General features: G+C 45.2%; 1 protein-coding gene across 4 annotated transcripts in view; it reads left to right on the forward strand.

Annotated features, from left to right (window-relative positions):
- The window catches only part of Tmc5 (transmembrane channel-like 5), an 84,578-nt gene that overhangs the window by 41,384 nt on the left and 15,813 nt on the right, over nt 1-27,381 (forward strand). For all 4 annotated transcript variants that reach the window (XM_039085213.2, NM_001401626.1, XM_039085220.2 and 1 more), the window contains 8 exon segments: nt 269-517; nt 3,392-3,543; nt 6,684-6,828; nt 8,371-8,526; nt 17,138-17,289; nt 20,121-20,199; nt 21,919-22,016; nt 24,937-25,032. In XM_039085213.2, coding sequence (XP_038941141.1) covers nt 269-517; nt 3,392-3,543; nt 6,684-6,828; nt 8,371-8,526; nt 17,138-17,289; nt 20,121-20,199; nt 21,919-22,016; nt 24,937-25,032 — 1,127 coding nt within the window.

Raw genomic sequence — 27,381 nt, forward strand, 5'->3', positions numbered from 1 at the left:
CCAATATGGGATAGGAGTAAAAAGGTTGGAACGGGAAGATGGGGTATTAGTGACCAGTCTGGCCACTTAGAACAACCTGGGAAGGTGATAGTAGGGGTGCATGAGAGGGTCATTGTGAACATGAACGAAGCCACCTTAGTAAGTGACCCTTGAAGCTGCCTGGCTGGGAACAGGGCTCTTGGAGCAGGGCTGTTTGGCTATCACAACATCCACTCAGGAGTCATTTGTTTAGTGAGGACCAGGCCTCCTCTTTGTCTCTCCACCCTAGGCTTACCGAAGAACCAAGAGCAGCCTTTCAGAGCTCCTCAATTACATCAGCCTGTGGCAGAAGAGATTCAAGGTCATCGGAGGCAAGTTTGGAACCAGCGTCCTGTCCTATTTCAGCTTCCTGAGGTGGCTTTTGAAGTTCAACATCTTCTCATTCGTCATGAACTTCAGCTTCATCATCATCCCACAATTCACCGTGGGTGAGAAGAACACCCTCCAGTTCACTGGCTTGGAGTTTTTCACAGGGGCGGTAAGTTCTCTCTGTCCACCACTCAAGTTCACCATGATAGAAGATCATGCCTTACTCAGACCTCTCGCTCTGCCTGATGGAGAAATGGCTGGTTCTCCCTCCAGTGCTGAGTGCATGACGGTGTGGATCGAGCCACTGAAACCTCCAGAGGTTCAGAACCAGTGTTATGGGTTGTTTTAGCCACACCCCACTTCTCTGCCCACTTACACCATTTACACACGAACCAGGTACTCCATTCTTATGAAGGATGAGTGTTCCTTACAGGACGCCTACTGTATGTTTTCTTTCCCTTAGCATTCTGCAGTGGGCACATCGGGTTAGAAATCTGTTTCTTCCCTTTCCTTTATTGCTACAAAAACAATCAATCCTCTTCTGGAAAATCCCCACTACAGAGTAAAATGCAGGAAAGTCTATCCCTTCCTTCTTTTCTCTATTCTCCAGGCTGGGGTGTATCCTTAAAGGATTTTTAATACTTTTATTTGTGTGTGTGTGTGTGTGTGTGTGTGTGTGTGTGTGTCTGTGTGTTCACAGGTGTGTGGTACCTGCAGAGGGCAGAAGAGAGCATCAGATCCCCTGGAGTTATAGGTGGTTGTGAGCTGTCCAATGGAGGTGCTGGGAACTGAACTCAGGTTCTGTGGGAAAGCAGCATTAAGATTTATTTATTTTATGTATGTGAGTACACTGTAGCTGTCTTGAAACACACCAGAAGACATCATCAGATCCCATTACAGATGGTTGTGAGCCACCATGTGGTTGCTGGGAATTGAACTCAGGACCTCTGGAAGAACAGTCAGTTCTCTTAACCACTGAGCCATCTCTCCAGCCCGCAGCAAATACTCTTAACTGACAAATAGTCTCTTCATTCCTGGAAGGTGATTCTTAACTTTGTTAGACATGACAATGATGATGTGATCATAGGAATGGATCCTTCATTTTCAGAGTTGCATGGTAGATGATTTCAGAGTAACATGATTCTGAAAATGTTTACCTTTGATTCTTTTTCAATCAGTGTGCATGCACACACGCATACACATACATACACACGCACACACATATACACATGCACATAATACATACACATACTTGCACAGACACACATATAGACGCATACAGACATACACAGACACACAGACACAGATACAGAGACACACATGTACACACATACACATGCACACACATACACATGCACACATACACACATACATACACATATGCACATATACAACACATGCATACACATATACACACATACACATACATATTCACACATACACACATGCATACACATACACAAACACATACATACACATACACGCATGGCATAATCACACACATACACAGTCCTAGATCACAGAAGTGCAAAGGCAGGTAGGTTCCTTGGGGTGTAGTTTTAGCAGTCCTGCTCTACAGACTCTCAAGGGCAGACACTTCTTCAACGCCAGCTCACAGGGTAGAGGTTAGATGCTCCAACAGGCAGCGGTGTTGATGCACTCTGACTGATGCTAAGAAGAACATGTGTTTATAAAACTCTCCAAGATGCATGGTAAAGCAAAAACAACAACAACAACAAACAAACAAACAAAAAAGCAAAAGCAAAAACAAAAACAAAAACAAAAAAGAAATCCCAAGGTGTTTTCTGTGTTTAATTTTTTATCATGCAGGGAAACCAAAGCTCAGACTGCACCCATTCCAAGCAAGCACTGTACAGACAAGCAATACAACCAGCCCTCCTCCTTTATTTTTAATCAATCATTCCCCTGGGTTTATGATTGTTTACTTACTTGATATCTATCCTTTATCTACTTACTGATCAATTGCTGTATTGATGCTTATATGGGGAGAGAAAATAGTCTACAAAGATACAACATTTTCCCCTTATTACAAAAAGTGATGCCAGCCATTAGGCAGGCAGTAATGGTGTCTGGCCTTCTGGAATTGTCTGGCCACTTCCTTGGGTTTACACTGTCAGGGCAAGACATTGAGGTTGAGGCTGTCTAACTTCCTGGCTTTCAGGATGTTTGGCTTGACCCCCAAGTACAGGTACTCACAGTGGGGTTCCTCCACTGCAAAAATCCCCTTGGTTTGAAGTTCTCTCCAACTTTAGGAGCTCATTTTTCAAAGTTTTCCTAGGAAACTTCAGCCAAGCTTTCAGTCCCACAGTGCTAAGCCCTTTGATTCACTTGGCCACAGGTACAAAGTGTGTTTTTAAAGTTTATGTCTAGGACTGGGGCGGGCGGCTGACCAAACATGAGGATGTGAGTTCGGATCCAAAGCCAGACATGGCTGTGTGCACCTGTAATTTGAGCACTGGTGGGCAGAGGCAGGAGGGTGATTGGACATCCAGCATAGCCCTTGAACCAGCAAGCTCCAGGTTCAGTGGAGTCCCAGTCTTAAGGGAATAGGTGGAGAGTCACAGGCAGAACACTTGTTTCTCCTCTGATCACCAACACACTTATGCACTTACACCATGCACATGCACATGTAACACACACAGGCACGCATGCATGCACACATTCACAAACAATAAATTAAAGAAATTGTGTCTGTAAGTATGTAAGCAGTCCTGGTCTTCGTCATTATTCCCTAATTACACACCGTAACACCTATGTACAGAACATTCATGTTATAGTAGGTGTGTCACCTCAAGATGGTTTAGAAACTGGGAGGGTGGGCACAGTGGACACTAGGCCACTGCATGCGAAGGACTTGAACATCTGCAGTTGGTGGGTCCTTCAGCAGCCCTAGAGCTGATCTCTTTGGATGCCAAGAAGTGACCATGAATGTGTGAATGACTGCAGACAGGGGCCTGCAAAACAGCCATTCACCTTCCTCAAGCGAGTCGCTTAACTTAGACCCCTTTACTATTCCCATCAGGGTTATTTTAGGGAGACGGTGATGTACTATGGGTTTTACACCAACTCTACCATCCGGCATAGGATGGGCGGAGCGTCCTACAACATGCAGCTGGCCTACATCTTCACAATCGGAGCCTGCCTGGTCATCTGCTTCTTCAGTCTACTCTTCAGGTAGAGCTGCTGACCTAATTCTAAAGCTTATTTTGTTTGTGTGGGTGCACATGTGTGCATTTGCATTTGCACATGTGCGCACAATTGCGGGGGTCAGATTTGTCTACATTTGAGGACTGACGACAACATTGAATGTCTTCTGTACCTCAAGTACTTTCTCTCTTTCTACCTTATCTTTTTGTTCTGTATTTAAGAGGGTCTCTTGGGCTTGGAACCTGCCATGCAGGCTTATCTGGCTGTGTCTTGAGCTCCAGGGAGCCATGTGTCCTTGCTTCCACAGTGCTGGGATTATATGTGTGCACTACCATATGCAGATTGCTTTTTACATAGATTCTGGGAATTGAACTCATCCTTGCTCTTAGGTGACAAATACTTTACCAGCCGAGCTGTTTCCCCAGCCTCTAAGGCTCATCTTAGATTTAGGCAAACTCCAAGAAACTCCAGCAGTAATCCAAGAAGTTGGGCGTGGTGGTGTGCAGTGGTCATCCTAACACTTGAGATGGTGAGGAAGGAGGATTTCGAGTTCAAGGCCAGCCTGAGATACATAGTGAAGTCGTATCTCTAAATGAAAGCTGGCCCAAAACACAGCTTCTCTGCAATGGTGACTTCCTACTGCTATCTGTGCACTTCTTGTCTTACAGTGGCAGAGTATGAGAGGGATGGGAGCAGAGAGGTGCTTGTGTGCCTTTAAGGAATTAAGTGGTCAGTCTAAAAACAGATGAGATTCCACCAGCTAGACAAAATGGAGGGACAGTCGGCAAAGAGGAGGCCCAAATGGGGAGTGAGCTCAGGGGCTTGTCAGCGTCTGTATTCATTTGCAGAGGACCCTGGCATGGATGATTGAGTCAACAGAAATCTGTCTTCTCACAGGTTTGGAGGTTGGTAGTTCTGAGTGAAAGTGCTAGCGTGGTTGGTTTCTCCTGAGGTAGCCTCTCCTTGGCTTATCGAAGGCCATCACTAGAACTTGGATCTAGGATGTAAGAGGTGCAGTTTAATGGAGGATCTTCACGTCACTGAGGGCCTGCCCTCAGAGGGAATGGTGGGGCTCTGACCCTTTCTGCTCTCGACTTTCCACTTCCTGGTTATGAGCTGCTGTTCAGCGCCGTCCTGCCTGTCATGATACATTGTTATGGGTCCAGAGCAGCAAGGGCAACTAGACTATGACAGAAGCCTCTAAATCTGAACCAAAACAAACCTTCTCTCTGAATAAGCTGATTGTCTTAGGTATATGAGTTACAGTAGCGGAAAGCTAACTAGAGCAGCCACCTTTCCCTGTCTTCACCATGTCCTTCACTGTGTCTGTCTGGTTTTAAACACCCTCTTCCTCTTCACCCACTTTCTTCCTCCTATTTCTTCTCTCCTTTCTCTTCCTCCTCCCCTTCCTCCTCTTCTTCCCCCTTCTCTTGTTTCTTATGCAGTTCTGGAGAGAAGCTACATCCCAAGCCTAATTTTTCTAATAAAAATGTCAACATCTTTGATTAGAACCCACTCTGAAGTCTTCATTTTATTTTATCTTGTTTTCAAAGGCCTTGTCTTCAAACACAGTCATATACTGATGTCCCAGGGCTTACAGCTTTCACATCTGAATTTGGGGGACTCATTATTCAGTTCATGTAAACTCCCTGCCAGCATCATTGTTCAAAGAAAAAAGTGGGACTTCATTGAAACTTATCAAACTAGAACACATTCTTTCAGCTGTCACCCAGTGGCAATGCATCATGGGAAGGCAGTATTGGTTTCACTTCGCATTGACAACATGCCTAGCTGTATGCCAAGAGTACTTCCAGTCTGAGACACCCCATTACCTCACAGCAGAGGCTAACAAATGCCTCCTGCCATGGCTTCTGTGGTTTTCTGACTGATGTTACCCCAGGATTCCTGTTACCTGACTTCTAGAACCCATAGGCATGTTATTTTGTATGGTGTGTTTATCTCCATCACTGACAAAACTGTTGCCACGCACAACTCAAGGGTTCATGTCCATGGTCTCCTGAACCCACAGTTCCTGGGCCTGGGTGAGGCAGAATAGTTGGTAGAGGTGAAAGCTGCTTACCTCTCCGTAGCCAGGGAGCAGAGAGCTCCCCATTGTGTCCAGGGAGCAGAGAGCTCCGCCCTGCTCAGCTTCCTCCTCCCATCTTTGTCTTATCTGGGTTCCTCCTATGTTTCCACCACCATGGTGGCCCATTTCTGGAAACATCCTCATAGATACTGAAGAGTGATATAGTAATAAAGGCATCTCTTAGTCTAATCAAGTTGGCAAAGGCTAACCATAACAATGCAAATGGACTCTGGCCAGGGTGGTGGACATCTGAGATTCTTCAAGAAAACCTTTGTAAGTTTTGAGGCCAGCTTGGTCTACAAAGTGAGTTCCAAGCTAGCTTGGGCTGCATAAGGATGCCTTGTCTCAAAATCAACACATGAACTCTACAAATGTTGTTTAAAGATCTTAAACATGGGGGAAGGTGTCTTGAATTATCCAAGTGGGTCCAATAGAAACACAGGCATGTAGAAACCAGAGGAAAACCCTGGGTCTTTTCTTAATTCATCTCCTTTGAGACAGAATTTCCCATTAACCTGTAGCTAGACTGGCTGGCCTATGAGGGTCAGGGATAGACCTGTCACTGTCTCCTCAGATCTGGGATTATGAGTACACCCTTCTACACTCTGCATTTTTACTTTGGTTCTGGGGATCCAAACTCAGGTCCTTGTATTTGCACAGCAAGAATTTTACTGTTTGAATTATGTCTCCAGACCCTTCTAAACTTCAGATCCCAGAAATGTGAGAGTATGCCCTATGGCATATTAAGCAATAGCTTGGTGATCTTTTGTTGTAGCAATGTGGATGGTACTCTCATAACATCTCTGTTGAGATGTTGTTATCCCCATCATACAGATGTGGAAACTAAGACTCAGAACACTTAATGGGGCAAAGAGGCTTCTCTTGGCAGACTTCAGGCATACAGGCTATCCCTGTCTATTTCTGTCTCCTGTACAGCATTGTGCTGGTAATTCCCCTTCTTTGAGGGAAGAGTTTGGAATGCCTATGTTGCCTTTCATTATCAGTGAGGGTCATGTCTCGTCCCTGCATGCCTCAACACCTTCATAATAATGCTTGGATGTTTTGGTTTCTGCCTCCCCAGCATGGCTAAGTACTTCCGGAACAACTTCATCAACCCCCACATATACTCCAGAGGGATTGCTAAACTCATCTTTTGCTGGGATTTCACTGTCACTCATGAAAAAGCTGTTAAGCTAAAACAGAAGAATCTGAGCACAGAGATCAGGGTAAGTCCCAGAGTCCTCCCTGCAAGTCCTCCTCCACCAGCCTTCCTCACCCCTGCATGTCTACAGGTTTTTTTTCCTTTTCCCCTCCCCCTTCCCTTTCCTATTTCCCTTTCTCTTTCCTTTTGAGATAGGGTTTCAGCCAGCCTGAGGTGTGTACATCTTTAATCCCAGCACCTCAGGAGGCAGGGGCAGGTGGATCTCTGTGAGTTCCAGTCGGGGAGGGGTGTGTGTGTGTGTGGGGGGGTGTTCATTTGTATTGCAAGCTGACCTGGAATTTAAGATCTTCCTTCCTCAGACTCCCTGGTGCTGAGATTATGGCCCTTTGCCTCCATTCATGGTCTTGTCTATAAAATGTTTAATTATGGATAATACCTAATGCCAGGCAGTACATGGGACATCATGTCAAGCTCTGTGATTGTCTCAGCCTTCACGGAGGCCAGTTTAGCAATTCCTGTGAACACGCCCACTTCTTGAGCTTCCACATAAAAGTTCTACCCTAGAGTGGTAGTTTTCTACCTGGAACAACTGTGACCCTCACAGGGAGGTTGGGCTATCTCTGAAAACCTTTTTCAGTTACTATAAATAGGGTAAAGGTCCAGTGGTGTCTGGTGGGTGGAGGTTTGGGATGCCATGAAGCACTCCATGTACAAGGAAAGCACAGTCTTCACACCAAATGCAGAAGCGGAGCTGCCCTGGCCTACAGAGACAGCTCATGGTTTCAGTGAAGCAGCCAGGTGTGGTGGCCCATGCCTTTAATCCTAACACTGGAGTGGCAGAGGTTGGAATCTGAGGCCAGCCTGATGTACAAAATAGTGAGTTCCAGGTCAGCCAGGGTTACAGAGTGAAACCCTGTTTCAAAATACAAATCAAAACAACGATAACAGTAAAACCCTCCAAAATAACTCAAATAGAGCCGTAATTATAAATTACCAATAAATGAGCTTTGATGAGAGCTTTCACTTCTTTCTACATGTGGTTCTCGGAATTGTTGATTTAAGAAAAGCCTTCTGTTGAGTGTTTTGTTATGATGTACACCTGCCATTCTGGAGAGGCAGAGGCTGGGGGATTGTGTGTTTAAGGGCAAGCTTGGCTACACAGTAAGATCTTGTTTCCCCCAAAACACAAAGATAAAAGAGAAGGAAGGCAGAAGAGAGTGACTGAAGAAGGAAGGAAGGGAAGAAGGGAGGGAGGAGGGAGGGAGGAGGGGATGAAGAGAGGCAATGGGGAGGGGAGGAGAAGAGGAAAGAGAAAGAAGAGAGGGAGGGGAGAGAAAAGGGGTAGCACGGAAGAAAGCACACCATGACCATGGACCCCCTATGTCTCTCTGTTCCTCTAAGATAGAAATGGACTTTGAAGCCCTTGTGTTTCTCTGCTGTCTGTCCTGAGGTTCCCTCTTGGTCTCCCATGATCCACCTTGCAGATTTGCAGCACAGATTTACCCTGCAGCTCATGTATGGCCTGGGCTGGCCCCGTATTCCTGTGGGTCTCTGCTGACAAGCAGGGAAGGGGCAGTGGGTCCCATTGATTGTCTGGCACTTGCAGGAGAACCTGTCTGAGATCCGCCAGGAGAACGACAGGCTCACACTCAACCAGAAGCTGACCCGATTTTCTGTTCACGTAGCCGCCTGGCTCGTCTCTACTGGAATAACCGCAGCCTGCTGTGTAGCTGTATATTACTTGGCTGAGTATAACTCTGAGGTAACCCTAAGGGCCAGAGCAGAGAGAGCTGGGGAGGACTGGGAGGCTGCTGGGCAAATGCAGAATCAAGGCCTCCAGCTGGGCCCTGTGGCCAGCAGCAGCTGCACCCACAAAGCCTTGCTTCAAACTGTAGAACCAATCCTCTCCTCGTGCCCAGATCTGCACTTAGGAGCCCTGTGGTGTAATGCTCACCACAGGGCAGAGTGTACTAGGCTCCTGTGGAGATGGGTCTTCCACTGAGAGCTGGGATCCAGTTCTCAATTCTGTTTCTTCGTTTTGCTTTCCTTCTGCTTTCTTGAGACAAAGTCTTGCTATACAACAGAAGCTAGCCTTAAATTCCTTATCCTCCTGCCTCAGCCAGATTATAGGCACTCAGCATAGGATTCTGTCCACATGCCCCCATGACACCCAACAGAGTAGACACTCTGTAAGTCTAACAGATGGGTAAACTCCCTGAATGGCTTAATCTTCCTTGACCCCAATGTTTCTCCCCTCGTTTAAAAACTATGGGTATAGCAGCTCTCTGCTCCCAAACCCCGTGGGAGAGAGACCCCACCGCCTGATCAGGTGGGCACTCCTGAGGCTGCAGAGCGGAGGAGACCACCAACACTGCCCACCCCTGCCCACATCCCTGGCCCAAGAGGAAACTGTATAAGGCCTCTGGGCTCCCGTGGGGGAGGGCCCGGGAGCGGCAGGACCCCTGCGCCTGAGACACTGCCGGAACCTGAAGGAAACAGACCGGATAAACAGTTCTCTGCACCCAAATCCCGTGGGAGGGAGAGCTGAACCTTCAGAGAGGCGAACACGCCTGGGAAACCAGAAGAGACTGCACTCTGTGCACATCCAGGCGCCAGAGGAAAACACCAAACGTCATCTGAAACCCTGGTGCACGGAGGCTCCCGGAAAGAGCGGCGCAGATCTTCCCGGTTGCTGCCACAGCGGAGAGGACTTAGGCAGTACCCCACGAGCAAACTTGAGCCTTGGAACTGCAGGTAGGACCAACTTTTCCCCTGCAAGAAACCTGCCTGGTGAACTCAGGACACACAGAGGCAAAATTCCTCTAAGGCCGGGCACTTCCTGTGTTTACCGGAAGTCCCACACCGGCGGATCCCGGACCGCAGCAGCTCTCTGCTCCCAAACCCCTTGGGAGAGAGACCTCACCGCCTGATCAGGTGGGCACTCCTGAGGCTGCAGAGCGGAGGAGACCACCAATACTGCCCACCCCTGCCCACATCCCTGGCCCAAGAGGCAACTGTATAAGGCCTCTGGGTTCCCATAGGGGAGGGCCCGGGAGCGGCAGGACCCCTGCGCCTGAGACACTGCCGGAACCTGAAGGAAACAGACCGGATAAACAGTTCTCTGCAACCAAATCCCGTGGGAGGAAGAGCTGAACCTTCAGAGAGGCGGACACGCCTGGGAAACCAGAAGAGACTGCACTCTGTGCACATCCAGGCGCCAGAGGAAAACACCAAACGTCATCTGAAACCCTGGTGCACAGAGGCTCCCGGAAGGAGCGGCACAGATTTTCCCGGTTGCTGCCACAGCGGAGAGGACTTAGGCAGTACCCCACGAGCAAACTTGAGCCTTGGAACCGCAGGTAGGACCAATTTTTCCCCTGCAAGAAACCTGCCTGGTGAACTCAAGACACAGGCCCACAGGAACAGCTGAAGACCTGTAGAGAGGAAAAACTACACGCCCGAAAGCAGAACACTCTGTCCCCATAACTGGCTGAAAGAAAACAGGAAAACAGGTCTACGGCACTCCTGACACACAGGTTATAGGACAGTCTAGCCACTGTCAGAAATAGCAGAACAAAGTAACACTAGAGATAATCTGATGGCGAGAGGCAAGCACAGGAACCCAAGCAACAGAAACCAAGACTACATGGCATCATCGGAGCCCAATTCTCCCACCAAAGCAAACACGGAATATCCAAACACACCAGAAAAGCAAGACCTAGTTTCAAAATCATATTTGATCATGATGCTGGAGAACTTCAAGAAAGACATAAAGAACTCCCTTAGAGAACAAGTAGAAGCCTACAGAGAGGAATCGCAAAAATCCCTGAAAGAATTCCAGGAAAACACAATCAAACAGTTGAAGGAATTAAAAATGGAAATAGAAGCAATCAAGAAAGAACACATGGAAACAACCCTGGACATAGAAAATCAAAAGAAAAGACAAGGAGCTGTAGATACAAGCTTCACCAACAGAATTCAAGAGATGGAAGAGAGAATCTCGGGAGCAGAAGATTCCATAGAAATCATTGACTCAACTGTCAAAGATAATGTAAAGTGGAAAAAGCTACTGGTCCAAAACATACAGGAAATCCAGGACTCAATGAGAAGATCAAACCTAAGGATAATAGGTATAGAAGAGAGTGAAGACTCCCAGCTCAAAGGACCAGTAAATATCTTCAACAAAATCATAGAAGAAAACTTCCCTAACCTAAAAAAAGAGATACCCATAGGCATACAAGAAGCCTACAGAACTCCAAATAGATTGGACCAGAAAAGAAACACCTCCCGTCACATAATTGTCAAAACACCAAACGCACAAAATAAAGAAAGAATATTAAAAGCAGTAAGGGAAAAAGGTCAAGTAACATATAAAGGCAGACCTATCAGAATCACACCAGACTTTTCGCCAGAAACTATGAAGGCCAGAAGATCCTGGACAGATGTCATACAGACCCTAAGAGAACACAAATGCCAGCCCAGGTTACTGTATCCTGCAAAACTCTCAATTAACATAGATGGAGAAACCAAGATATTCCATGACAAAACCAAATTTACACAATATCTTTCTACAAGTCCAGCACTACAAAGGATAATAAAGGGTAAAGCCCAACATAAGGAGGCAAGCTATACCCTAGAAGCGAGAAACTAATCATCTTGGCAACAAAACAAAGAGAATGAAAGCACACAAACATAACCTCACTTCCAAATATGAATATAACGGGAAGCAATAATCACTATTCCTTAATATCTCTCAATATCAATGGCCTCAACTCCCCAATAAAAAGACATAGATTAACAAACTGGATACGCAACGAGGACCCTGCATTCTGCTGCCTACAGGAAACACACCTCAGAGACAAAGACAGACATTACCTCAGAGTGAAAGGCTGGAAAACAATTTTCCAAGCAAATGGTCAGAAGAAGCAAGCTGGAGTAGCCATTCTAATATCAAATAAAATCAATTTTCAACTAAAAGTCATCAAAAAAGATAAGGAAGGACACTTCATATTCATCGAAGGAAAAATCCACCAAGATGAAGTCTCAATCCTAAATATCTATGCCCCAAATACAAGGGCACCTACATATGTAAAAGAAACCTTACTAAAGCTCAAAACACACATTGCACCTCACACAATAATAGTGGGAGATTTCAACACCCCACTCTCATCAATGGACAGATCATGGAAACAGAAATTAAACAGAGATGTAGACAGACTAAGAGAAGTCATGAGCCAAATGGACTTAACGGATATTTATAGAACATTCTATCCTAAAGCAAAAGGATATACCTTCTTCTCAGCTCCTCATGGTACTTTCTCCAAAATTGACCATATAATTGGTCAAAAAACGGGCCTCAACAGGTACAGAAAGATAGAAATAATCCCATGCGTGCTATCGGACCACCACGGCCTAAAACTGGTCTTCAATAACAATAAGGGAAGAATGCCCACATATACGTGGAAATTGAACAATGCTCTACTCAATGATAACCTGGTCAAGGAAGAAATAAAGAAAGAAATTAAAAACTTTTTAGAATTTAATGAAAATGAAGGTACAACATACCCAAACTTATGGGACACAATGAAAGCTGTGCTAAGAGGAAAACTCATAGCGCTGAGTGCCTGCAGAAAGAAACAGGAAAGAGCATATGTCAGCAGCTTGACAGCACACCTAAAAGCTCTAGAAGAAAAAGAAGCAAATACACCCAGGAGGAGTAGAAGGCAGGAAATAATCAAACTCAGAGCTGAAATCAACCAAGTAGAAACAAAAAGGACCATAGAAAGAATCAACAGAACCAAAAGTTGGTTCTTTGAGAAAATCAACAAGATAGATAAACCCTTAGCCAGACTAACGAGAGGACACAGAGAGTGCGTCCAAATTAACAAAATCAGAAATGAAAAGGGAGACATAACTACAGATTCAGAGGAAATTCAAAAAATCATCAGATCTTACTATAAAAACCTATATTCAACAAAACTTGAAAATCTTCAGGAAATGGACAATTTCCTAGACAGATACCAGGTATCGAAGTTAAATCAGGAACAGATAAACCAGTTAAACAACCCCATAACTCCTAAGGAAATAGAAGCAGTCATTAAAGGTCTCCCAACCAAAAAGAGCCCAGGTCCAGATGGGTTTAGTGCAGAATTCTATCAAACCTTCATAGAAAACCTTATACCAATATTATCCAAACTATTCCACAAAATTGAAACAGATGGAGCCCTACCGAATTCCTTCTATGAAGCCACAATTACTCTTATACCTAAACCACACAAAGACACAACAAAGAAAGAGAACTTCAGACCAATTTCCCTTATGAATATCGACGCAAAAATACTCAATAAAATTCTGGCAAACCGAATTCAAGAGCACATCAAAACAATCATCCACCATGATCAAGTAGGCTTCATCCCAGGCATGCAGGGATGGTTTAATATAAGGAAAACCATCAACGTGATCCATCATATAAACAAACTGAAAGAACAGAACCACATGATCATTTCATTAGATGCTGAGAAAGCATTTGACAAAATTCAACACCCCTTCATGATAAAAGTCCTGGAAAGAATAGGTATTCAAGGCCCATACCTAAACATAGTAAAAGCCATATACAGCAAACCAGTTGCTAACATTAAACTAAATGGAGAGAAACTTGAAGCAATCCCACTAAAATCAGGGACTAGACAAGGCTGCCCACTCTCTCCCTACTTATTCAATATAGTTCTTGAAGTTCTAGCCAGAGCAATCAGACAACAAAAGGAGATCAAGGGGATACAGATCGGAAAAGAAGAGGTCAAAATATCACTATTTGCAGACGACATGATAGTATATTTAAGTGATCCCAAAAGTTCCACCAGAGAACTACTAAAGCTGATAAACAACTTCAGCAAAGTGGCTGGGTATAAAATTAACTCAAATAAATCAGTTGCCTTCCTCTATACAAAAGAGAAACAAGCCGAGAAAGAAATTAGGGAAACGACACCCTTCATAATAGACCCAAATAATATAAAGTACCTCGGTGTGACTTTAACCAAGCAAGTAAAAGATCTGTACAATAAGAACTTCAAGACACTGAGGAAAGAAATTGAAGAAGACCTCAGAAGATGGAAAGATCTCCCATGCTCATGGATTGGCAGGATTAATATAGTAAAAATGGCCATTTTACCAAAAGCAATCTACAGATTCAATGCAATCCCCATCAAAATACCAATCCAATTCTTCAAAGAGTTAGACAGAACAATTTGCAAATTCATCTGGAATAACAAAAAACCCAGGATAGCTAAAGCTATCCTCAACAATAAGAGGACTTCAGGGGGAATCACTATCCCTGAACTCAAGCAGTATTACAGAGCAATAGTGATAAAAACTGCATGGTATTGGTACAGAGACAGACAGATAGACCAATGGAATAGAATTGAAGACCCAGAAATGAACCCACACACCTATGGTCACTTGATTTTTGACAAAGGAGCCAAAACCATCCAATGGAATAAAGATAGCATTTTCAGCAAATGGTGCTGGTTCAACTGGAGGGCAACATGTAGAAGAATGCAGATCGATCCATGCTTATCACCCTGTACAAAGCTTAAGTCCAAGTGGATCAAGGACCTCCACATCAAACCAGACACACTCAAACTAATAGAAGAAAAACTAGGGAAGCATCTGGAACACATGGGCACTGGAAAAAATTTCCTGAACAAAACACCAATGGCTTATGCTCTAAGATCAAGAATCGACAAATGGGATCTCATAAAACTGCAAAGCTTCTGTAAGGCAAAGGACACTGTGGTTAGGACAAAACGGCAACCAACAGATTGGGAAAAGATCTTTACCAATCCTATAACAGATAGAGGCCTTATATCCAAAATATACAAAGAACTCAAGAAGTTAGACCGCAGGGAAACAAATAACCCTATTAAAAATGGGGTTCAGAGCTAAACAAAGAATTCACAGCTGAGGAATGCCGAATGGCTGAGAAACACCTAAAGAAATGTTCAACATCTTTAGTCATAAGGGAAATGCAAATCAAAACAACCCTGAGATTTCACCTCACACCAGTGAGAATGGCTAAGATCAAAAACTCAGGTGACAGCAGATGCTGGCGAGGATGTGGAGAAAGAGGAACACTCCTCCATTGTTGGTGGGATTGCAGACTGGTAAAACCATTCTGGAAATCAGTCTGGAGGTTCCTCAGAAAATTGGACATTGAACTGCCTGAGGATCCAGCCATACCTCTCTTGGGCATATACCCAAAAGATGCCTCAACATATAAAAGAGACACGTGCTCCACTATGTTCATCGCAGCCTTATTTATAATAGCCAGAAACTGGAAAGAACCCAGATGCCCTTCAACAGAGGAATGGATACAGAAAATGTGGTACATCTACACAATGGAATATTACTCAGCTATCAAAAACAACGAGTTTATGAAATTCGTAAGCAAATGGTTGGAACTGGAAAATATCATCCTGAGTGAGCTAACCCACTCACAGAAAGACATACATGGTATGCACTCATTGATAAGTGGCTATTAGCCCAAATGCTTGAATTACCCTAGATGCCTAGAACACATGAAACTCAAGACGGATGATCAAAATGTGAATGCTTCACTCCTTCTTTAAATGAGGAAAAAGAATACCCTTGGCAGGGAAGGGAGAGGCAAAGATTAAAACAGAGACTGAAGGAACACCCATTCAGAGCCTGCCCCACAGGTGGCCCATACATATACAGCCACCCAATTAGACAAGATGGATGAAGCAAAGAAGTGCAGACAGACAGGAGCCGGATGTAGATCGCTCCTGAGAGACACAGCCAGAATACAGCAAATACAGAGGCGAATGCCAGCAGCAAACCACTGAACTGAGAATAGGTCCCCCGTTGAAGGAATCAGAGAAAGAACTGGAAGAGCTTGAAGGTGCTCGAGACCCCAAAAGTACAACAATGTCAAGCAACCAGAGCTTCCAGGGACTAAGCCACTACCTAAAGACTATACATGGACTGACCCTGGACTCTGTCCCCATAGGTAACAATGAATATCCTAGTAAGAGCACCAGTGGAAGGGGAAGCCCTGGGTCCTGCTAAGACTGAACCCCCAGTGAACTAGACTATGCGGGGAGGGTGGCAATGGGGGGAGGTTTGGGAGGGGAACACCCATAAGGAAGGGGAGGGGGGAGGGTGATGTTTGTCCGGAAACCGGGAAAGGGAATAACACTTGAAATGTATATAAGAAATACTCAAGTTAATAAAAAAAAAAAAAAAAAAAAAAAAAAAACTATGGGTATGGGATTACGCAAGTCTGAAGGGTTGACATTGGCCATATTAATGTCTGACTTGAAGGAGGGGAAACTGAGTCACAGTCCTTAGAGGTCCGCCTTTGGCCACCCTGGGATGGAAGCTGTGGCTGAGCTCTACCTCCCATATCTGCCCTGAAGTGAAGTGCAGGGCTGCTACTGAGAGACTCTGAAGCCCTGGGCCTAGGCACCTGCGCTACACTGAGCAGGATCAGCTGTTGACACAACCCCAGTGACTGTCAGTCACTGGTGACCACAGCTTCCTGTAGCTGAGCTTGGCTTTACTTCATCTAGCTGAACTCTAGTGAGTCTCTGTGGCTTGAGGGATCTCCCATGGCTCAGATGCCAAGTACCCAAGTTCCCCCTCAGCCGACCAGTATAGGATAGAGAGGCAGCATTAGGACCCAGACATGCCAGCCAACTTCCTCAATGATCTGACAGAAGCAGTGCGAGGGAGGAAGGATGTAACTTGGCTCACAGTTTTAGGGGATGCCAGTCCATCTTGGAGGGGAGACATAATTGCTGGGCATGGGTTAGCATAGGTGGGAGTAGGTGGGCCCTCTTGATGGGTCAGGAAGCAGAGAATGTGGGAGGCACTGGAGGCTGGTTTTTGACCTTCAAAGCTGGCCCCCTGTAATACATTACTAGCTAGGTCCCCTGTAATACATTACTAGCTAGGGACCAAATACACACACACACTCTCTCTCTCTTTCTCGCTCTTTCTCTCTCTCTCTCTCTCTCTCTCTCTCTCACACACACACACACACACACACACACACACACACACACACACACACACACCTCTAATGTCCTATCCTACCCATAATATGAGGGTTCCAAAGAATTCCTAAGAGGTCAGAGGTGCTTTCAACACCTCTATAAGTGGATACAGATTGGGTCAGCACACTGTTCTGATCTTGTGCTTCCTTGCTGGGTGACTCTGGGAAAATGTATTTACCTCTCTGAGACTCAATATGCCTTCAAGGAACTGTGTATGGGGTTCTCTACTCCAGACCTCCGAGTGTGTGGAGAGGGTCCATAGCTCTGGGGACCTCTCAGGCTTATTCTCCAACCCTGCAGTTCCTGAAGACGCACAAGAACCCCGGGGCGGTGTTGTTACTGCCCTTCGTTGTATCCTGCATCAACCTGGCTGTTCCTCGCTTCTACTCCATGTTCCGCCTGGTGGAGAGGTATGAGATACCGAGACAGGAAGTCTACGTCCTCTTGATCCGGTAGGTGTGTTATGCCTGGTTTTAGTTCATTTCCCGGAGCTAGAAGGAGTTCCATTCAAATGTCAAAGTTCTGCTCAAGAAGGAAGGCATTCCAGGAATCATGTGTCACATGACAGGGTAACAGCTGCCTCGCTGGGTTTTTATTGTTGTGATGAAACACTGAGGCCATGAGCAAGTGGGGAGGAAAGGGTTTGTTGGGCTTTCACTTCCGCATTGCTGTTCATCACTAAAGGAAGTCAGGACAGGAACTCAAACAGGGCTGATCCAGGGATTAACCTAACCCTCAAGCAGAGCCACTGTACAGGGGTCCTGACTAAGAAACCCTGGGTATCCACTGCATCATGCAGGAGAAGGCATATTTTTGTAATTCATCCATCAAAACAGAAGGGACGATGTTCTTGGAGACTCACTGGCTCAAAGCCAGCACTCCCTGGTGATACCAGTTCGTATGTAAAAAGATGTGTTTGATGAACAAGACCAAAGCTGCCCAGTTTATGTCAGTCCTTGCAACTTCTTCCTGGCTCTAACCATGGATCTGCACAGTGTCCTCACTGATCACCTCTACAGTCCTCCCTGTGACCCGAGGACCATGTGCCAGCCTCCTTTTCTGTCTGTCTCCTCATCATGCCCCGCACTGACCTCCCAAGGTGTTCTCAGACAGGTCCTCTCCATAGCTACCTCTGCTCTAGCTGTTCTCTCTGCCTGAAAGTCTCCTCCCACATACAGCCCTGGAGCTCAATTCCTGACTTCATTTTTGCTTCCACTCGAGTGTTGTCCCTTCATGGAGTTCTTCCCTACTGCCCTTATTCCTTACATTTTCATTTTCTGTCACTTTGTAGTAATTTATCTATTATCTCTCCCAGCAGTATGCACATGTGTCTGACTCTTTGTCTCTATCTCTGTCTCTCTCTCTCTCTCACACACACACACACACACACACTCACACACACTCACACACACACACACACACACAGAGAGAGAGAGAGAGAGAGAGAGAGAGAGAGAGAGAGAGAGAATATGGCAAAATTGTTTTATTATTTACAGTACCTGGGGCATACAAGATGCTCAAGAATAATTAGTGAATGACTGACTCAATAAATCTATGAGTTGATCACTTTCAACTTACATTACAAAACTTCTAACCATAAATGACTCTTGTACCACTATTATTTCTCCCAATCCACCCACATATCTTGGGTGTGATGTGTTGTAGTAAAATGAAAATAAGTGGTTTCTTTTACCCTGTACTAGTGCCGGAACCGTGTGGCCACATAACATCTGTTAGAGATTTTCATCTCAGTCATCAAAGCGTCTTACCTGCTTTGTTCCAACCCATATCACACTGCCAATGGCTACTTTCTGAGCCTGGCAACAATCTCTCTACCCATCTAGTTCCTAAGGCAGGGTGCCACCATGACAGACATACACATCCCAACTCTGTGGTGGCCCAGTGTGTCCAGTCACCACACACTCTTTTGAACTCAATTAAATCGCCACATGAAAGAACACACAGCACAATAACCTCTGATCCAATTGATAAGATATAATTTGCTCATCTAGACATACAAAATCCTGTACACATCCATCCCTTAAGAATATTCATACCAACCTGTAAATGCACAGAGGAATCTTAACATCTGCCTCCATGCTCTCTCGGCTGCTCTCTCCTCTCCCAACCTCCTCTTCCTCCTCTCAAACTTTTCTCCCGCCCATCCTTCCTTCTCATTCAATGACAGGCCTCGTTCTGCCTTCTACCTGCCTTCACCTGCATAATGACATCATCCTACAGTGATGGCTAATATTGATTATCAACTGGACAGAATCTATAATCATTTAGCAGACACATCTGTGGGCACATCTGTAAAGGAATTTCTAGATTAGGGTACTGGAAGTGGGAAGACCCACCCCAACTGTGTACACCCCCATTACTGAGGGCTAGGATCCCAGACTGAATGGAAAGCAAAGAATAAACTAAGTACAGGCTTCATCTGTCTTTACTTCCCGACTGTGTGCGCGATGCAACCAGTGGCCTCGCCTTCACTTTGTGTTCCTGCTGCCTCGCCTTCCCTTCTGTGATGGCGGACTTCACCCGCAAACTGTGAGCCAAACAAAACAAAACAAAAACTTCTTTAGCTCACTTCTTACCAGATATTTGGTTACAGCAATGAGAAAGGTACCGGATACATTAGGCATGCATGAGGGGTAAATATTAGAGTTTACTGCCACACTTGAAGTTTGGGTACCTGTGATAGAGTTACCAATTTAAGGGAGATGATTCATTAAGGGCCTCGCCTCAGTAGAGCATCTTGGGTAAATATTCTGTAAATAAATATTAAACACAGTTCTTATTACTGTAATGGGAGAGAAACTGGCTCATTTGCAGGGTCAATAGAAGAGTGTATTAGTCAGAACAGACTAAGTTTTGCTGCAGTAACAATCCTGTCTGAGTCTTGGTGGCCTGAGGCACACAGGTTTACTTCTTGCTGGTATTACACATACATTGTAGACTGGAGAGAGGGTTGTGTGCATGTTAATCACCAAAGGACCAGGTTGAGGCGTCAATGCACATCTAAGATAGTGCCTCCTGCCTTTGCAAAGGAGGACAGTATGTCTGGCAGCAATCAGGGTAGCATGCAGTGTTCAAGGCTAGAACTGACACATGGCACATCTACTCATGGTTCACCTTCTAAAACTCATCTCATGGGCTTATCCAGCCTTGGAGCTAGGTAGGCAGTAACGTGTGTCCTACCGAATGGCTACGGGAAACAGGAGACTACCAATGAGGGTGACCAACAAGGGTGATCAGAGCTCTCTTTTCTTCTGTTATTTAGAAACATCTTTCTGAAGATCTCCATTGTTGGAATTCTTTGTTACTATTGGCTCAACATCGTGGCCCTGTCTGGCGAAGAGGTGAGATTTATGTGTTAATCTGTTCTGCCTTGAGTTTTGCCTTGAGTCTTGGCCTTCAATCACCAAGGAGACTTTGAGTTTCCTGACAGGCATCACACCTCATTTTGGGAAGAGGAGAGGAAAGAAGCTGGTCTGGAGGACAGCATAAAGCAGGAGGGCTCTGTGGCAAAGCTGAACTGCCTATCAAATACACTCAGTCTCTTTAGCTTCAGTCTTAATATCGGTAAGACAGGTAGTACTCAATATCAGGGGTAGTGTGAGTACTGTGACCAACCGCTGGTGGGCATACAATAGACCAAACCTTCGATGCTAATCTTTCCAAATAGCCTGAGGTTGGGCACAAGATCCCCCTTAAGGTTTGGTGAGTTTTGTCCATACCCTAGACACTATGGGTTCTGATGATATGCAGACATGTAGCTCATTTGCACAGCCACATCCTAACCCTGACTGTCCCTCTCACACGCTCAACAAGGCTTTTCTCCTTCTCCTGCCTCAGACCATGGGTTTCTGATTCTTGCATCTCACAGTGGTGCACTTTGTGGCCTCAAAAGAGCTCACCCTGTTGGTTCCAAGGCTTTCTCCTTGGAATGCCTCTCCTTCTACCACTAATTTCCTGTGAGAAAAAAAAAAAAAAAGCAAAATGCCCCCCTCTGTATCATACAGCTTCTAGGTTGTGACAGAGTAAGAAATCTCTTATTTCTCTGACTCCTTCCAGTTCTAGGGCACACTGGGTCCCTGGGGATTCACACTGGCCAAAAATATTGCTGTGTTTGGACTCAAATTATTTGTATAACAATTATTTTCCCCTAATCCTAATCATCAAAAATGTTCAAAACCTTTTCAAGTTAGGATGTTAGAAAAAAATCATGTTGTGCTTCTGTCCACTCATTCATTCTTCCATCTGTCTATTCATTTATTTATGTATCTATCTCTCCATCCATTAGCCCGGTGATTCACTTATTCAACTATCATCTGTCCACCCAATATTCATCCATCCATCCATCCATCCATCCATCCATCATCCATCCATCCATCCACCCACCTATCCATGTATCTTTCCATAAATTCATTTATCCAGGCATTTTCCAATGCATCCATTCACTCTTCCATCTATCCATATTTCTTCCTTCACCTACCATCTTCCCACTCTTCTACTCATCCATCTATTCATCCATCCATCCATGACTCCTTAGGCTATATATGGAAAGCTTCCTTCTCCCTCAGCTAAAATGGAAGATGCCAGCCGGTATGTCCACTCATAGTTCTGACTCCCTGTAGAGGTTGCTGTCTACCAACTCACACCAACTTGTGAAACCCTCCAGTCACTTTTTAAAATAACATTTTCATTACTTGCAAGTTCCAATTTTTTGTACACATAGGAGTCAATAAGAGAAAGAAGAGGGACATTCTTACCCCTCCAAGCTTCTTACTCTCCTGAAGAAAATGCTTAGCCCTGGTGGAGAAACAGGGTCTAGAAGGGACAGAGCATACATGAAATATCTTAGAAGGAGAGCTTATGAGATGGGAAGACTGTGGTACATGTGAGCAGTAAGGGGTATGGGGGGAAGTACAGAAAGTGCACACGTGCACGCACACACAAATGGCTGGTTTTGCAGGTTAAATTTCCTTTTCTGGGTACAGAGGGTGTGGTCAATTTGAGCCCATATGAGTTCTGATCTGGGCCACCAGCCCTGATTCTGATTTGTGTCTGCCTTCCAGTGCTGGGAGACCCTCATTGGCCAGGACATCTACCGTCTCCTTCTCATGGACTTCGTGTTCTCCTTGGCCGACTCCTTACTGGGGGAGTTTCTGAGAAGGTAAATGTTAGTCAGTTGTGAATGGCACTGTAACCAGAACCTGATTCCTGGCTGAGCAGAAAGTGTGTGTGTTGGGGGGAGTGGGGAGGAGTGGGGGGGAGTGTGGGGTTGGGGGAGTGTGGGAGTGGGGGGTGGGAGAGTGTGCGGGTGGAGGAGTGTGAGGGGGTTGGGGAGTGTGGGGGTGGGGGAGTGGGGGAGAGTGGGGGGGGTTGCTCTTCCTGCTGTGCATTTCCTACAGCATTGTTCTCTCCTAACTCAACTGCATTCCACCTCAACCTAACAGTTCAGTGGGTTTAGGTTAGCTCTGTCCAACCTTCTCTTTGGACAAAAATTCCAGAAATAAAACAGAAACGGAGCCACTTGGAATCTGTCTATCCCATTGTCTTTTTGTCTGTGATTCGGAAATGGAAATTAGGGCTTCTGAAAGCTGGGCAGTCACTGTACCACTGAGCGGGATCTCCAACCACACATGTATTATTGTTGAAGGCTTTTTTATTTGTTTAAAAAGCACCCAAAGAAGATGTCAAATTCCCCAGAACTGGAGTTAACTGGCAGTTGTGAGCCACTCAGTGAGAGTCCTGGGAACTCAACTTGGATCTTTCTCAATGGCGTCCAATACTCTTAACAGTTGAACCCTCTCTCCAGCCCACGCTAAAATCCGTGTCTGCTGTAGATGATTTTGCTATTCCAGTGTGGATCACTCCATATTTGAAACAGAGACTTGCTACGTAGCACAGGCCTGCCTTGGACTCACAGCAAACCTCCTGCCTCAGCCTCAAGTGCTGTGGCACCACCCCAGCACTTAGATGTGTACCACCACACCCAGCTAGACTGAATTCACTCCCAGATTTCTCTCTACATACACATTGCCACACATGTGCATATCACACTCTATAATCCCCCAAAAATGCACTTCCTATGGTTCTGCTACACAGAGCATAAGGATCCTTGTTTAAGGTCAGTAGGATCCTTGCAGACGATGCTTTTTGTGCAGCAGACAAACCTAGCTCATTGTTTTAAGATAATTGAGTCACTGGTGTTTATTTTAGGTCTATGTACAGGACTGAGGCACTGTGAACATTGACCAGATGTGGTTCTCTTTTATTTTTATGTTTTGCAGTGCTGGGGGGGGGAGAGACCCAAGGCCTTAGGGTGCTAAGTGAGCACCCCACTACCAAGCCATTCCCGAGTCCTGTGTGGCTTCCGCTTCATTTGTATTCATTCACTTTGTAGTCATTTGATGTGCGCACCCCTCTTCTTTCTAGGTGTTGCTTTTCCTGAGGCTGTAACCCAAGTTCTGGGACTTGTGCCTTCTCTCCAACTGAGCAACATCCCAGTCTTGGACACTCCTGTGTTGCCTCCAGTTTCTCTAGAATGAAATACCATGATATAATGCCAGGTTTTCTCTGTGGGGAAGCTGAAGTTCTATACAAACTTGATTTTATTTCTGCTTCTGCCCAGAACCTGAACATAAAGGGGAGAAGCACTTGTGTTCTTAACAGATTTGGGGGGAGATATAAACTCCCCTGTATAATGAAATCTGGCTGAAGAGATGGCTCAGTGAGTGAAATATTTATCAAACAAGCATGAGGACCTCAGTTCAAATCCCCAGAAGCCACATAAAGCCAGTCGTGGTAGCACATATATAATCTCAGTGCTCCCAATGGGAGACAGGAGGAGCCCTGCCCCCCAACTACTCATCAAAAGACCCATCTCAAACAAGGGAGAATGTGAGGGCTAATACCCAATATGGTTCTGTGATTTCTATATGCACACTGTGCCATGTGTGCACGCACATAAATGTGCAGATACACACATACACATATCAGACACATGAGCAAAGAGTTAAAACGATCATAGTAAGAGAAGAGAAAAAAAAGCAAGTGTTATTAAAGAAGAATGCGAGCCAGGCAGTGGTGGCACAGGCCTTTAATCCCAGCACTCCAGAGGCCCAGGCAGGCGGAGCTCTGTGAGTTCGAGAGCAGCCAGGTCTACAGAGATAGTTACAGCCAGGGCTACATAGAGAAACCTTGTCTCAAAAACCCAAACCCAACCCCACCTCCACCCCCAACAAAGGACTCTGGTAGGTGAACCACATGTCAGGGCGGGGGCAGGGCAGGGCCCACTCCCAAGAGCAGTTGAGCAACACAAGCTGGACTTGACAGCAAGAGAGAGTTGGATGGGTGGAGTGGTGATGGTGGAAAGGATGGAAATGAGAGGAGGGGGAAGGTAATATGATCAAAATGTGTGGTGTGTTGGGGTTGGGGATTTAGCTCAGTGGTAGAGCGCTTGCCTAGGAAGCGCAAGGCCCTGGGTTCGGTCCCCAGCTCCGAAAAAAAGAACCAAAAAAAAAAAAAAAAAATGTGTGGTGTGGTAGTCTCAAAGACTTAACAAAAGTATCATTTAGGAAAACAAGGAAAGGATCAAGTTTCCCCAAAGTACATAGTGAGCCTGTTTTCTTCTTCCCAGAACACAGACTGTTGCCCAGCTTACTGTGCCTCAGTGCAGAGGACAGGCTTAGCATATGCGTGACCCCAGGCCCCATCCTCAGCACCAAAAAAAAAAAAAAAATTAAAAATACATTTGTGTCAGAGGTGCTCAGTTTATCTGCTTCATGGGGGAAAACAGAAACTAACAAGCAAAGAATGGATGGACCAGAAAGTAGGCAGGCCAACTAGGCGTCCTCTAGAGTTGTTTACATTGATCGCAGTAGTTCCCTGCCTGCCTTCCTTGTGTTAGGCCTGCACCTCCCTAGGTTATCTGCACTGCTGGAGAACTTGTTGTAGACTTGGGGCTTCAGTGTTTGCTCTGGGACCTGCAGCTTCATTCTTAACTATGGAGGATCCCCTGCTACTGTTCGTCCTGATTGGTGGAGGTCTCTGAATTGTCACTTGAGTAATAACCCAGTACATTTTCACAGGCTCATTGGGATGAAATTCATCACCAGTCTCAGCTTACAGGAGTTTGACATTGCCAGGAATGTTCTAGAACTGATCTATGCACAAACTCTGGCCTGGTAAGTTTTGCAGTGCAGTGTGGAGTACCTCAGTCACTTCCCGCCTGGGGGTGGACTTGGAAGTTTTGGTTTTTGGTCCCTGATCTGTTGTTTAAAAATATACATAGGTGACAGTAAACACAGCTAGTCTGAAAGCTGGGAACATAGTGTATGTTCTAGATTATTCTTTGCCTTCAGGAAACTCTGATGATGTTAGATGAGAGTCAGTTTACGGCAGGGAAGCAACCTGAAGACCTACAAACCATGGGCAGCTATAGCCCTGATTTGTTTACACCCCTTTTCCCATTACACCCTCCCCCATTATACCCCCCAACTTCCACCCCTGCCCCTGCAAAACCCTGGATTATTCCCTATAGTGTAGAACATTTGTCTCTCCCTAAAAAGCTTTCTCTGAGTCTCTCTGTGTGTCCGTAGTCCGTACACATGAGTGTGAGCTTGTTCATATGTGTGTAGATACATGTATGTGTGCATACATGTGGAGACTAGAGGGAAGTCTTATGCTTCACAAACTGTCCAACTTTTTAAAAAAATTTTTTTTTAAGGTATGTTCTCTCACTGGAACTCACCCAGTAGGTGAGGCAGGCAGGGGATCGTTGAGAGTCTTCATCTCTACCCATCCAGGTTCAGTGCTACCATGCTTGGCTTTAAATATAGGTTCTAGGGCTTGAACTCTCACTTTCTCCTTCCTTCCTTCCTTCCTTCCCTCCTTCCTTCCTTCCTTCCTTCCTTCCTTCCCTCCTTCCTTCCTTCCTTCCCTCCTTCCTTCCTTCCTTCCTCCCTTCCTTCCTTCCTTCCTTCCCTCCTTCCTTCCTTCCTTCCCTCCTTCCTTCCTTCCTTCCTCCCTTCCTTCCTTCCTTCCTTCCTTCCCTCCTTCCTTCCTTCCTAGATGAGCACTTTACCAATTACGCTCCTCCATGTAATTCTTACACTGAAACAGAATGACCAATGTGATAGTATTAGGGGAAGATTTGGCCTTAAAGTGGAGCCACCATTAATGGGCCCTTCTAAAAGGGGGCCAAGAGAGACTTCTGGATCCTTCTATCATGTGAGGATAATTAGAAAGTTCCATCCATTAGATCAAGGTAATCTGGAGTTCTCAATGAGATCCAAATAAATAAAATTATACTTTTAAAGGGTCAAAAAAAAAAAAAAAGAAAGAAAGTTCCATCCATGAGCCAAGAAGTGAGTTTCACTGGATTGATTCTTGCCAGCCCTTGGACTTTGGGTCTCTTAAAATTTTAGCAATAAATCTATATTGTTCTAAAGTTAGCCAGCTAAAGGTGTTTTGTCATAGTGTTCCAAATCGGTAAATCAATTGACAATACTTTTTATTTTATGTTATGTATGTGGGTGTTTTTCCTGAATGTATGTATGCCATGTTGCACATTGCCTGCAGAGGACAGAAGAGGGCATCAGATGCCCTGGAACTGGAGTTACAGATGGTTATCAGAAGCCATATAGGCCATATAGGAAATTGAACCTGGGTCTTTTGAAAGAGCAGTCGATATTCTTAATTACTGAGCCATCTCTCCATATATATATATATGGAGACCAGACCCAGAACTGAATCTGTAGACCAAGCTGGCCTGGAACTCACAGAGATACGTACACCTCTCCCTGCCTTCCACCATGCCCAAGCCAATCACTAATACTTAAAACACAGGAGATTTCAAATAAAATTCTCTTCAAAGATCTGGCCTTGAACTGTAGTATTTCTGCTGTGATCCAGACTCCACTCTTTACTCCCCAGAGTCCCCAATATTGGTTTGTCTTTTTTCAGTGAATTTACCTTTCTCTCTCAGTGGAAAACTTAACTGCACTCAAATCTTCACAGAGAGAATGAAGGTGGAGGACTGCTTGTTTCTTATTCCTGTTCTAAAGGTTTTCTCTCTCCCCCCTCCCTCCCCCTCCCTCCGCCCCTCTCCTCTCTCCTTCCTTCTGTCCCTCTCTCCTCTGCCTTCCTCTCTCCCATCCTCCCTCCCTGGATTAGATTTTTAAAGATGGCCAGAGAGTTGTATAGTTGTATCATGGAATTCCATTCTGTTCTGTTTTTTTTTTTTTTTTTTTTTTTTTTTTTTTTTTTTTTTTTTTTGGTGGTTCTGGGGATAAAACCCAGGTCCTCATGCATGATAACAACTGAGATATCCCTCCTAGCTCCAGGCATCCCTCCTTTCATGCAGGCACACTTAGAAACCTTAGAGCATCCCGAGAGTCTTTCCTTACTTTATTATTTTAACATGATGAAGTCAATACCAGAGTTTTATGTAAGATCTATTTGAGTGTATCTTCTAACATTACTGAGAGACACAATATCACAGCAGCACACTCCCTGATCATTTGGCTCTTACA

This window comes from Rattus norvegicus, chromosome 1 (assembly GCF_036323735.1).
Source record: "Rattus norvegicus strain BN/NHsdMcwi chromosome 1, GRCr8, whole genome shotgun sequence".
In the NCBI taxonomy this organism is placed as follows: Eukaryota; Metazoa; Chordata; class Mammalia; order Rodentia; family Muridae; genus Rattus; species Rattus norvegicus.